This window comes from Danio rerio, chromosome 24, assembly GCF_049306965.1.
Source record: "Danio rerio strain Tuebingen ecotype United States chromosome 24, GRCz12tu, whole genome shotgun sequence".
NCBI lineage: Eukaryota > Metazoa > Chordata > Actinopteri > Cypriniformes > Danionidae > Danio > Danio rerio.
Window position 1 is genome coordinate 40,448,253 of NC_133199.1, and position 13,317 is coordinate 40,461,569.

General features: G+C 40.9%; 1 protein-coding gene across 6 annotated transcripts in view; it reads left to right on the forward strand.

Annotated features, from left to right (window-relative positions):
• LOC137489268 (receptor activity-modifying protein 2) overlaps nt 1-13,317 on the forward strand; it is a 73,229-nt gene that overhangs the window by 54,299 nt on the left and 5,613 nt on the right. For all 6 annotated transcript variants that reach the window (XR_012399527.1, XR_012399525.1, XR_012399526.1 and 3 more), the window contains exons 3-4: nt 1,068-1,103; nt 4,409-4,553. Coding sequence is in view for 3 of the 6 variants with exons in the window: in XM_068217250.2 (XP_068073351.1) it covers nt 1,068-1,103; nt 4,409-4,553 (181 nt within the window). In the remaining 3 variants the exon portion in view is untranslated. The remainder of the gene's footprint in view (nt 1-1,067; nt 1,104-4,408; nt 4,554-13,317) is intronic.

Below are 13,317 nucleotides of genomic sequence, written 5' to 3' on the forward strand. Positions count from 1 at the left end.
CAAAAATATATATATAGCTTAACCCTCTAATAATTTTGACCTTAAATAATTTTTTTTAAATTTAAAACTTCTTTTATATAAAATAAACTTGATGCATGCATACACCAAAAAAAGACTTTTACTGCGTGTTCAAACTACTTTATTAAAATGAGTTGAAACAACACAATTCTTCAGGTTTTTTTTTTTGAACAACCTAATTGCTTTATGTACAATCCACTTTAATTTGTAAAAACGATGAAGTTAACATAATCGATTTGTGTTGATGCAACACGAAGGAATAATGTGGAACCTAGCATTTGTGTATATAGCTACAGTCGCTTAAATGTACTGTACAAACTTGTTCCTTGCGGATATACCCACAATAACACACACGTATATATAAACTTGCTGCATGCAAATACACCTGTATATACTCACATATACATATAAACTTGATCTATGCGTATGCGCTTTTTAATGGAAACGGATGGCTTTTCAATGCAAATGGATGGCATTTCAGTGTAAAAGGAAGGCATTTTAGTGTAAAAGGAAGGCATTTCAGTGTAAAAGCATATATTTTTTCAGGTTTCTTCTTTATTACTCTGTATAGTGTGCTGTGAATCTCCAGTCTTCAGTTTAGCTGTATCTACATTTAAAAGCAAGTGTTTTGTGTCTTACTTTCACGATGTAACCTAGATGAAATGAAACCACATCACAAGCATCAAACTTCATTATGTTATCCTACAACACCAACAACCAGTTTCAGCAAAAAACAAGAGTTTTTAAAGGAGTGAACTTTAAATCCTATGTGGTGCCCCATACTTTGGAGTGACATATACCCTTGTTATAATGTAATATGCAAAACCTACAAAGTAATAATGTAGTAACTAATGTTCAGTTTCTGGCAAAGATGATAGTTTCTCTTCATTAATCCTCAATTTGTGATACATAATTTAGTTTTTTGATGCATTTCTCTCAAAGTAATTGAACCGAATGACCTTCCGGTTTGCAACAGAATCGATCTGATATGAAAACAAATGTCGTTTTATATCAGGGATTATTATTAAATGCTTTATTTCTATTCTCAGGTCAAATAACACAGGATAACAAAACAGTGTTTGAAGGTAAGAGACTAAAATATAAGATCTCAGTTATTTCTACTAACCTTAATAAATACAAGTACTGTAGAGCAGGGATGTCCAAACTCGGTCCTGGAGGGCCGGTGTCCTGCGTAGTTTAGCTCCAACTTCCTTCAACACACCTGCTTGAAAGTTTTTAGTATACCTAGACAGAGCTTTATTTGCTGTTAGATTAGGTGTGTTTAATTGGGGTTGGATCTAAAATTTGCACCACACCGGCCCTCCAGGACTGAGTTTTGACACCCCTGCTGTAGAAGGACTGAGAAAGCGAAGAAATGAGTATTCATTGCTATGTATATTACTACAATACCGATGCTTTCAAACCAGCTTATCGTTAATAAACCCGTAAAACAACTGCAAAACTGTGAGGTGACAGTGCTAACCCCTGAGCCACCGTGCCACCCCAATACTTCATTTGTGTTCTTCTAAAATATATATAGGATTTTTTTTAGTTCAGTTTAGTTTCGTATTGTACTGTAAATATAGCAGATTTCATAGTAATTTAGATATCAATTTTGTGTCAATGAACGATCTCAATATGAACTCAAAATGTGTATTATTTTTTCACTTGTGATTTAACTTTTTAATCATTTTATTTATGAATTTTATGGCAAATTACAGCAAAAAAAGACAAAAACAATTCAATTTTAAAAAGAATTCACAGTATCAGCTTAAACACAAACAATTAAATAAATAAACCATACCAACAAATAAAAAGATAATAATAACGTGGCTAAACAAAAACTACAATTGTACTATCTGCATCACACAATACAATCTACTTTGAATTTAGGAAAGAAAAAGTTACAGATTAAACCTAATTAAATTTAAATCGTTAAAGTGGGACAACTAGCAAAAATGCGACAAAAAAATCTCTATATTTTTTATATGTTTCTTCTTTATTGCTGTTTATAGTGTGCTGCAAATCTTCAGTCTTCAGTTTCGATAGATTCACTTAAGCTTGATCTATGCATATACGCCTATAAAGTGTTGCACTAGTATATAAGCTCGATCCGTGCACAAACACCCCTAAAACACACATGCAAATATACATAAATCCGACAAACATACATAATTCGCTACACATAAATGCAAATGATTTCAAAGTGGACGGGTGTGAACTTTTAAAGGGTAAAAGGAAGACATTCTAGTGTAAAAGAAAGACATCTCAGTGTAAAAGGCATTTAATTTCAACGTAAAAGCATATATTTTTTATCGCTCTGTATAGTGTGCAGCAAATCTGCAGTCTTCAGTTTAGCTTTATCTACATCCGAAAACATCTGTTTCTGACTTTCAAGATGTAATCTAGATGACATGAAACCACATCACAAGCATCAATCTTTACTTATGAAGAGCTACAACACCAACAACCAGTTTCAGGAAAAATTAAGTGTTTTTCTAAAGTGGTGAATACATATTGTACAGTGGAACGAATAGCAAAATGCAACAGTAAATAAATAATTATTTATTTTTCTTCAATATAGTGTGCTGGAGATCTTTACACTGCAAAAACAGAATCTTAATGTTTTGGATTTGTTATTCATTACAAATATCTAAGAATTCAATCTATAATGTATTACAATCTAAAAGTGACTAACCTGTAAGACACTGTATGTTTCTTCAGTAGAGCATTAAAGCGATAACAAGCGTAGAGTATACAAAAGAGCAATAAAGCATTTTTTAATAGTGTTTAATGCAGATTTTTAGCTTAATGTTGTCCTAGTTGATTCAGAAAATGTGTCATCGGCAGGCGACAATGTGGCTCAGTGGTTAGCACTTGTATCTCACAGCACGAAGGTCACTGGTTTGAGTCCCGGCTGAGCTAGTTGGCATTTCTTTGTGGAGTGTGCATGTTCTCCCTGTGTTGGCGTGGGTTTCCTCTGGGTGCTCCTGTTTCCCCGGCAGTCCAAAGACATGCGGTACAGGTGAATTGGGTAAGCTAAGTTGTCCATAGTGTATGTATGTGTGTGAATGATTGTATATGCGTTTCCTAGTAATGGGTTGCGGCTGGAAGGGCATCTGCTGCGTAAAAACAAATGCTGGATAAGTTGGTGGTTAATTACAATGTGGCAACCCCAGATAATAATTAAGGGACTAAGCGGAAAAGAAAATGAATGAATGAATAATTGAATGAATGAATGAATGAATGAAAAAATTGGCTATAGTATATAAGTGTGTGTGTGTGTGTGTGCGTGTGTGTGTGTGTGTGTGTGTGTGTGTGTGTGTGTGTGTGTGTGTGAATGTGAGAGTGTATGGGTGTTTCCCAGTACTGGGTTGCCACTGGTATCCGCTGCATAAAACATATGCTGCAATAGTTGGCGGTTCATTTCACTATTGCGACCCCGATAAATAAGGGAGTAAGCCGAAGAAAAATTAATTAATTAATGAATGTTAAGGTCAGATTTATCGTCAGGACAAGGACCACAATTTCCCATTTTTTATTAAGCATATTAAATGTTATTTTAATAAAATTCTTAAAAATATAAACGAAAACATCAATTATTAATATAAATTTCTTATGTTTATGTATTTTATTTTATTTAATTTTCAGCTAAACCCTTTTTTAATTTTCTCTGGTCATCTCTCTGACAAATTTACATCAGACACTTTCTTACATTCATTCATTCATTCATTTTTCTTTGGCTTAGTCCCTTATTTATCAGGGGTTGCCACAGTGGAATGAACCACCAACTATTCCAGCATGTGTTTTACACAGACCTTCCAGCCCAACCCAGTACTGGGAGTTTATTAAATTCCACTATATGCATGTGTTTGAACTGTGGGGGAAACCGGAACACCCGGAGGAAACCCACGCCAACACGGGGAGAACATGCAAACTCCAGGGAGAAATGCCAACTGACCCAACAGGATGCTGTGAGGCGACAGTGCTAACCACTGAGCCAATGTGTCACCCTTACTTTCTTTCAATCACTTCATATATCTCAAAAAAGTGCATTTCGGAAGTATGCCTCACACTGGTGAGTGGGTTTGACAAACCACCTGTAGAAACACTATTCTCTCTCTAAAAAAACACTCTCCCCTCCTTACTCTAGCACTTTATTCTCTGGGCACTAACAGTTTTTTTGTATAATTAGCACTTGTTGTGTGTATTGCCTCTTCGTGTTGAATCCCTGAATGCCTCCTCTATTGTCCGTTGCTTTGGACAGAAGCATCTACTGAATGAAAAACAAAAGATTTACTGTAGCATCACATTTTGAAATGGTTCATGTGATAAGAAGATACTCATAATTTGTCAGTATCAGTAATTGAATGAATCTCTTGTGACTCAGAGACTTTTCAGGATCAGAATTTACAATATCGCCGCTGTGATGAGCAGGTCCTGATGTTTTACGGTGATTATTGCTGGGCGGTTTTTAGTGACAACATGAGTACTATCGACGAGCAGAACTGGTGTGTTATGGAGGTGGTTTTAAGGTAAGACTGAGCTTCTTTTTGTTTTACTCACACATTTAGCTAAAGCAGTACTTTTAAAACAGTCATGACAAGATGAAGTAATTAGATTGTAGATCGCCCTGTGGTGTCAGGACATCTTGTGTTGGTTGAATCTGCTTTAATACATTATTGTGGGTTTACATATGAAATATATAGATATACTAACACTATGGCTAAATTTATTTTTCTTCCAAATTGTAATACATTGTATAATATTAGTTACTGTAATTTTATTGTGATTATATTTTAATATTACTGTCTCAGAAATGTAATGCAGTACACCACTTTTGTATTTATGTATTTATTTATTTATTTATCAGTTACTTATACCAAAATAACCACAGAGGTATGACTACGTTTTCATACATACATTTTGCCATAAATGGTAGTTATTTTCCAAATTGTCCTTAGACAAGAATGGGTGTTGTTTGGTAGTTTTAGGACTACTTTAATAAAGGGTCTGAACCATTTCAAATGTTGACTACTGTGTGTGTGTGTGTGTGTGTGTGTGTGTGTGTGTGTGTGTGTGTGTGTGTGTGTGTGTGTGTGTGTGCGCGTGCGTGGGTGCGTGCGTGTGTGTGTGTGTATATTGTGATGGGCTGAAGAATCACACGACAAAAGAATTAAAGTTTAGATCCCAGAGGGTGGATTTATTTACAAAGGTGCATGAGTGCAAGATCCAAAGGGGTGCTCCAGCGGGTGATGTTCTTTCATCCGTGGGGTGCTCAGTGTCTGTGAGATGGGTCTAGGAACCCGATCGGTCACCAACTGCTGTCTAGAGGAAAGAAAGGGAGAATAAGTGTTACTGCTCTGTTTCCTTCGTATGCTTCCCCCTTTCTGGTTCTTTTGGTGAGGCTTATGTAGCCGGTCTTGGATGAGTTGCAGCTGGTGCTGATTAGTTGGGAATGAGAGGGCCCAGGTGTTCCTCGTTCCTCTCCAGGACGATGCTGATAGCTTCATGGGATGCTTGTCACACTCCCCCCCCCTAAGTGGCGTCCTGGTCCTGTGGATGATATGAGACAATAGGGGAGAATTAAGGGGTGGGTGGGGAGTGACCCCTGACAGACCTGCAAAAGCCGCCCAGATCCGAGAGAGTCCATCAGCGTTGGCGTTGGCAGTCCCGGCCCGGTGACGCACATTGAAGTGGAAGTCCTGGAGCGCGAGGAACCATCTTGTCACCCTGGCATTTGTGTCCTTTGCCCTGGCCATCCACTGCAGAGGTGCATGATCGGTAACCAGGGTGAACTGGCGGCCAAGGAGGTAGTACCGCAGCTCCAGGACTGCCCACTTGATGGCAAGGGCTTCTTTTTCTACGGCGGCGTATTTTCTCTCGGCTGGGGTCAGCTTTCTGCTGATGTATAGGATCGGATGCTCTTCCCCTTCCTGAACCTGTGACAGAACAGCTCCTAGTCCTGTGTCAGAGGCATCCGTCTGCAGCAGGAAGGGACAGCCAAAATCAGGAGCTCGAAGTACTGGTTCTGAGGTCAGTGCTGTCTTTATGCTCCTGAAGGCTTCCTCGGCTGCCGGCGTCCAGTTTACCTTCTCTGGTTTCCCCTTCCTGGTCAGATCTGTCAGAGGGGCGGCTAAAGAGGAGAAATTAGGGATAAAACAGCGATAGTACCCTGCCAACCCTAAGAATGCTCGTACCTGGATTTTGGACACCGGCCTGGGAGCAATGCGGACAGCTTCAACCTTTTTTTCTTGGGGTTGGATGAGTCCTCTTCCCACTTGGAAACCCAGGTACTTCGCTTCAGAGAGAGCAAGATGGCACTTATGAGGGTTGGCCGTGAGTCCAGCCCTCCGGAGTTCAGACAGCACCCTCCGTAGACGGTCCAGATGATCCTCCCATGTCTCCGAGTGGATCACAATGTCGTCTAAGTATGCTGCGGCATATGCGTGGTGGGGCCGGAGTATGATATCCATCATACGTTGAAATGTGGCAGGGGCCCCGTGCAGGCCAAAGGGAAGGGTCCGGTACTGCCAATGACCACTGGGGGTGGAAAAGGCAGTTTTAGGTTTGGCATTCTCAGACAGTGGTACTTGCCAGTAGCCTTTGGTTAGGTCTATGGTAGAGATGTACCGGGCCCTTCCCAGGCGGTCCAACAGCTCATCCACACGAGGCATGGGGTAGCTGTCAAATTCTGAGACTTCATTAAGCCGACGAAAGTCATTGCAGAACCGGAGGGTGCCATCAGGTTTGGGGACCATCACGATTGGGCTGGACCATGGACTTGATGAGGGTTCTATCACCCCTAATTTTAGCATTTGTTTTATCTCCTCTTCTATAGCCTGCCGACGAGCCTCAGGGACCCGATAGGGCCGCTGCCGTATGATGACTCCTGGCGGTGTTCGTATATCATGTTGGAGAAGGCTGGTTTGCCCGGGGAGATAAGAGAACACATCTGGGAACTGACCGATCAGGTGCCGCAGATCCCCCTTTTGAGCAGCCGAGAGATGGGGGTTGATGTCAACAACCACGGGTTCAGAAGTGGCGAGGGCAGCGAGTTGGACCCTAGTTCCAATCCATTTCTTTAGAAGGTTAATGTGGTACAACTGATCTGCCTTTCGTTTTCCTTGTTGTTGCACCCGGTAGGTCACTGGTCCAATTTTTTCCAATACCGTGTAGGGGCCCTGCCATGTGGCCAGGAACTTACAAGCTGCATTTGGAATTAGGACCATGACCCGATCTCCTGGTTGGAATTCCCGTGCTTGTGCTGCTCTGTTGTAGTGGCGTTGTTGGGCCTTTTGTGCTGTAATCAGATGCTCCCGGACTAACGGCATGACACGGTCGATTTTTTCCCTCATCTGCTTGACGTGTTCCACCACAGACCGATGGGCCGCCGGCTGCTGCTCCCAGGCCTCCTTTGCCACATCCAGGAGGCCACGGGGTTGTCGTCCGAAGAGGAGCTCAAAGGGGGTGAAGCCAGTTGAGGCCTGGGGAACTTCCCGGATCCCGAAGAGAATGTAGGGCAGCATAAGGTCCCAGTCACGCTTGTCCTCCGCGGCGACCCGTCTTAGCATTTGCTTTAGTGTTTGGTTAAAGCGTTCAACCAAGCCATCTGTCTGGGGGTGATAGACAGTGGTCCTCAACTGCTTCACCTTCAGCAGCCTGCAGAGGTCAGCCATTAGCCGGGACATAAAGGGGGTACCCTGATCGGTCAGGATCTCTGCGGGGATGCCAACTCGACTAGAGAGCAAGAAGAGCTCCTGGGCGATGGCTTTGGCGGTGGCTTTCCGAAGGGGCACCGCCTCTGGGTAACGGGTAGCATAGTCAACAATCACCAGGATGTGCTCATGTCCCCGGGCAGATTTAGGCAATGGCCCAACCAGGTCCATCCCAATGCGCTCGAAGGGCACCTCAATAATTGGTAATGGAATTAGAGGACTCGGGGGAGGTGTCCTTGGTGAGGTTCGTTGGCAGGTGGGGCAGGCCTGGCAGAACCGCTTTACATCTGCCTCCAGTCCTGGCCAGTGGAAACGGTCCCGTATCCGCTGGACTGTATTGGCCACCCCAAGGTGTCCTGCCATGGGATGGGAGTGGGCCAGTTCCAGTATTGCTTCAGTCTTGGATCGGGGTACGACCAGCAGTAGTTTTTCCTCCCCCCTCCGCTGTGCGACCCAGTAAAGCAGGCCATTCTGGACAGCAAAGTATGGGAGAGGGTGGGGACCAGGCTGACTGTCTTTTCCCTCTATGACTCGGACTTGGGTCCAGCAATGTTTCAACCTATCGTCTCCCTGTTGTTCCTTAGCAAATGAGCCCCCTCCTGTGACCTGTTGAAAGACATCATAAAACAGGTTAGTATTATGAGAGGGGGACTCACCATCTCTCCCGCTGTCTGATGCCAGAAGGACGGGTCGCTGACGAGGTCTTCGGTTGGGCTTTTTACGGTGACGGCTCCCTCTGGGGCTGGCAGGTTGGGAAGCTGCGGCTAACAGGCGCTCTAAACCTGGCCAGTCTCTCCCAAGGAGCACAGGAACTGGTAGATCTCTCACCACTCCCACCTCGACTGGCCAGGTATCAGGGCCGGCTGAAATGGTTACATGACGGGCAGGGACCTGACGGGTGTCCCCGTGGACACAGGTGATAGGCAGGAAGGTCTTTGACCCAGTCCGTGGGGCCAAAATCCGTGCGTGTACCAGACTAACCGCACTACCAGAGTCGAGTAGGGCCCGGTATGGTTTTCCGTTGACCTTGACATCCGCTTCTGGGGCTCCTTCGGGTAGGTCTCTGTGTACAATGCAGCCTGCCAGCCAGGTCCGTGAGGGGGGTGTTGAAACCTCTGTTGGCATGGGCTCCTCCCGTGGAGAGGGAATCGTCGGCCTGCTCACCGGTCGTTGAGGGTCCTCTGGCGCTCGTCGCTCCTGGACCACCCTCCGGGGAAAAGGCGGCGCTCTCTCCCCTCCTTCCCGATGTAGGGTCGCATCCGCCAGTTCAATCGCCTCAATGAGCTCCAGGGTGGTTGAGGGGTTTCTCATTCCGACTACTCGTCGATGGGATCGGGGAAGAGCCCGGAGCAATTTGTCGATGACCACCCGTTCCGCTACCTGACTCGGCGTTGGGTCTTCCGCCAAGAGCCAATGTCTCGCAAGTCGTGTGAGACCCGCTGCTTGGGCACGGACCGGCAGATGGGGCTTATATGTCCACTCAAAAAACTGTTGAGCTGCACATGTGGATGACAGTCCCATATGGGCCAGGATTTCCCGTTTCAGGTCCTGGTAAGTGGTAGCTGCACCATCGGGGAGAGAAAAGTAGGTGCGCTGGGCGTCACCAGTCAGCAGGGGAGCCAGGACCTGCGGCCAGTCGTCGACATTCCACCCTTCATTCGTAGCAGTGGTTTCAAACATTTGTAAATAAGATTCAATATCATTGTGAGGGGTTAGCTTTGGAAGGAGTTGAGTGGCTCGGGCACGAGGGTCTGGTAGCGGAACACGTTGTGCAGCAGCCAGACGCAGGGCAAAAAGTTCTTGCTCTGTCTGGTCCTGACGAGCTGCCAGATGCTCGGCCACTTGCTGCTGGCGGATGCTGACCTCGGTGAGTCGCTGGAGAAGTTCATCCATCCTGTAGGGGGAGTGAGCGCTCGCCTGCACACAAAAGGAAGAGAAAAAAAAAAAAATAAATAAAAGTTTTTTTTTTTTTTTTTTTTTTTTTTTTTTTTTTTAAATAGATGAGTGGGAGTCTGGGTGTCGGTGATTCTTCACTCTTCTGCCCGCATTCTCCACCAGTGTGATGGGCTGAAGAATCACACGACAAAAGAATTAAAGTTTAGATCCCAGAGGGTGGATTTATTTACAAAGGTGCATGAGTGCAAGATCCAAAGGGGTGCTCCAGCGGGTGATGTTCTTTCATCCGTGGGGTGCTCAGTGTCTGTGAGATGGGTCTAGGAACCCGATCGGTCACCAACTGCTGTCTAGAGGAAAGAAAGGGAGAATAAGTGTTACTGCTCTGTTTCCTTCGTATGCTTCCCCCTTTCTGGTTCTTTTGGTGAGGCTTATGTAGCCGGTCTTGGATGAGTTGCAGCTGGTGCTGATTAGTTGGGAATGAGAGGGCCCAGGTGTTCCTCGTTCCTCTCCAGGACGATGCTGATAGCTTCATGGGATGCTTGTCACACTATATATGTGTGTGTGTGTGTGTGTGTGTGTGTGTGTATACAGTTGAAGTCAGGATTATTAGCTGAAATAAAACAAATAAGACTTTCTCCAGAAGAAAAAATTTTATCAGACATAAAATGTTGATGTTAAAATGTTATCAAACTATAAAAATGACTTGCTCTGTTTAACATTATTTAAGAAATATAAAAAAAAACACAAACACACACACACACACACACACACACACACACACACACACACACACACACACACACACACACACACACACACACACATATATATATATATATATATATATATATATATATATATATATATATATATATATATTAGAATTGAACACGTCACAATTTTTCTCAGAAAACAAAGGTGTCTGAAGGTGCAGTTGACTTGAAATTTTTACCGAAAAGCAACCAAACAAATCCATATATGCAAAGGAAACTAATCTAATTACTTTACAATTAGTTATGCGTAAGTTATGCATAATAAAAATGAAATGACACATAAAAAAGCATTGAACTCATGAAGAAAGGGAAGTTGGAAAGGCAGTAAAAGCCCAGAGAGCAGCTGAAATCTCTCAGTAGTTCTTCAGCAACCTTCTGCCCTTCCTTATTGCAAATGAATTTCAGCTGCTTCAGTCCAACATCTAAATTATCAGGAGGATGAAGATGAAAACAGGCAGGACATTTCAGCAAGACAATGATCCAAAACACAGCCAAAGAAAACTCTCAAATGCGTTCAGAGAAAGAAAATTAAGCCGTAGAATGGCCCAGTCAATCACCTGATGCAAATCCAATAGAATATACAAATTAAAGATCAAATTTGATAGACGAGACCCACAGAACCATCAAGATTTTTACACTCTGTTGAAGTCTGTGAAAACCTCACAGCTGAGCAATGAATGTGACTTCATTCTCCTTATAAGATGCGTCTTTAAGCTGCCAGCACCAAAAAAAAAAAAAGCTTTATAGAAAGTATTAAATACATTTCAGTAGTTCAGGATTTCTCCTAGTGTCAGTTTATTGTTATTACACACAACTCATTTTTTAGATTTTTTTTTTGTTTGTTTTGTTTTATTTTTATGTTTAAATTGTTTGGGTTTTTACCTAGCAATTTAAAATGTTATCTATAAATCTAATGTTTTTAGAGATAAATATTCTAACACCACACACTTTTCTGTCATTTTTTGTACGTATTGTACAATTGTAATTCAGTTTTTTAACATTTTAAAATAATTTTATTATCATTTTGTTAATTTTACTGCATTTACAGCTTAATGGAAATTATAAATATTTAAGCATAGCAAAAAAATATACATTTATTACATTTGTTACAAGTAAAAAATGATTTTTAGATGCATGGTTTTTGTTTTAGTTTCAGTAATAACCTTTTTTATTAGGCATCTTTTTTTGCAGTAATTTCTGATTATGCTGTTCTGTATTGATATTCATAAACGTTTTTGTTTTTATTTATTTCTTTGAATAGTTTCCCTTCATTATCTCAGCAGTCAGATAACTGATAATCTAACTAGTTGATCATTTTTTAATGATTTATGAAAATGTACACTTTGACACGTTGTTTATTTTACTTTTAGATTTTTCTATTTGCCTTTGTTGAATTGCATGCCATTTAAAGTTCAGTTTCTCTGCATTACTCATCATATGCAGAAGTGCTGCTCAAAAATGCGTTTAAGCTGCAAGGTAAACGCACAAAGAAAGGAAATGAGCAGAGAAACAATTGAAGGATGTGTGTGAAAGAGGAGAGATATTCTTGAGGCTACTCGAGGGCCTGAGAGACCTCCTGCTCTATTAAACAATGAGAGACATTTCCGCTCTCCACACAACAACAGATAAGAGCGTTCTGCTGCTGCTGATGTTGTTGTTGTAAATCAGAGAGATTTGGGTTTTCTGTCAAACAACTCACTTGAAAAAAAATTCCCTAAAAATGGTAGCACGACTTTTATTTAGAGCAAAAGTGTAATGTAGACTATTGTTTAGATGTTTAGAGCTCAAAAATGTATTTATTTGATCAGGAACGCTGTAAATAGATAAATATTGGGAAAATTTAAAATTATTCGCCCTCCTGTGATTTTTTTTTATAATTTTTTTTCTTTTTCAAATATTTCCCAAACGATGTTTAACAGAGCAAAGTATTTTTCACAGTATGCCTGATTATTTTTTTCTTCTGAAGAAAGTCGTATTTGTTTTATTTCGGCTAGAACAAAATCAGTTTTTATTTTTTCTTAAAAGCATTTCAAGGTTATAAAATTAAATTAATTATTAAATTATATTATTACTTTTGAAAAATTACTCTTTCTCTGTGTCATTTCATATTATTGCACATAACCTAATTTGTAAACTAATAAAATTTTGATATCTTTACATATATGGATTTCTTTAGTTGTTACCAACATCCGGGGAAAATTTCAAGTCAACGTTACGTTTTACAATATTATATTTGTGCATAAACATTAGATTAGTCAGTACTGAAGCCAAATCTGCAGCTAATCTAACAAAATAACTTACAATAATGGTTCAAAAATTACTAGTCCAAATGTATATGTTAGGAAAAAATATTAAATCAAATATAAAAAATTGAAAGAACAAAAAACAAGAGAAACAAAAAATAATAAAAAAAAAATTGAAATGTTTTAGTTTGTTATTTGTTTTCAATATTTTGCTTGAATTTAAAAATATTATCTTTTCATTTCTAAAGATGTTCTGTGACTAAAATATTATTTTAATAAATCAGTTTTGTTCAAATACACAATATATTACTCATATTCACAGAGAAATGGATAAAAATATTCATTTTCAAAATGGGGTGTACTCATATATGCTGAGCACCGCATGTACGTCTATATATATTTGATTGGCTAAACCACTGTTGTCCAATGACCTGCTTTATTAACCTAGTTAAGACTTAAACTGCACTTTAAAGTCTAGTAAAACAGTATGTACTGTCATCACGTTATTAGTGTACTGTTATTAGAAATTGGTCATTAATAATATGTTTAAAAATGTGTTTGTTTTTCTCTGTTAAACAACACCAATATTTGACAAAAGTTACATTTCACAGCAGGGCTAATAATTTTCCCATCATCTATATCGACCCTTTTCACAAGACTTTTATGACA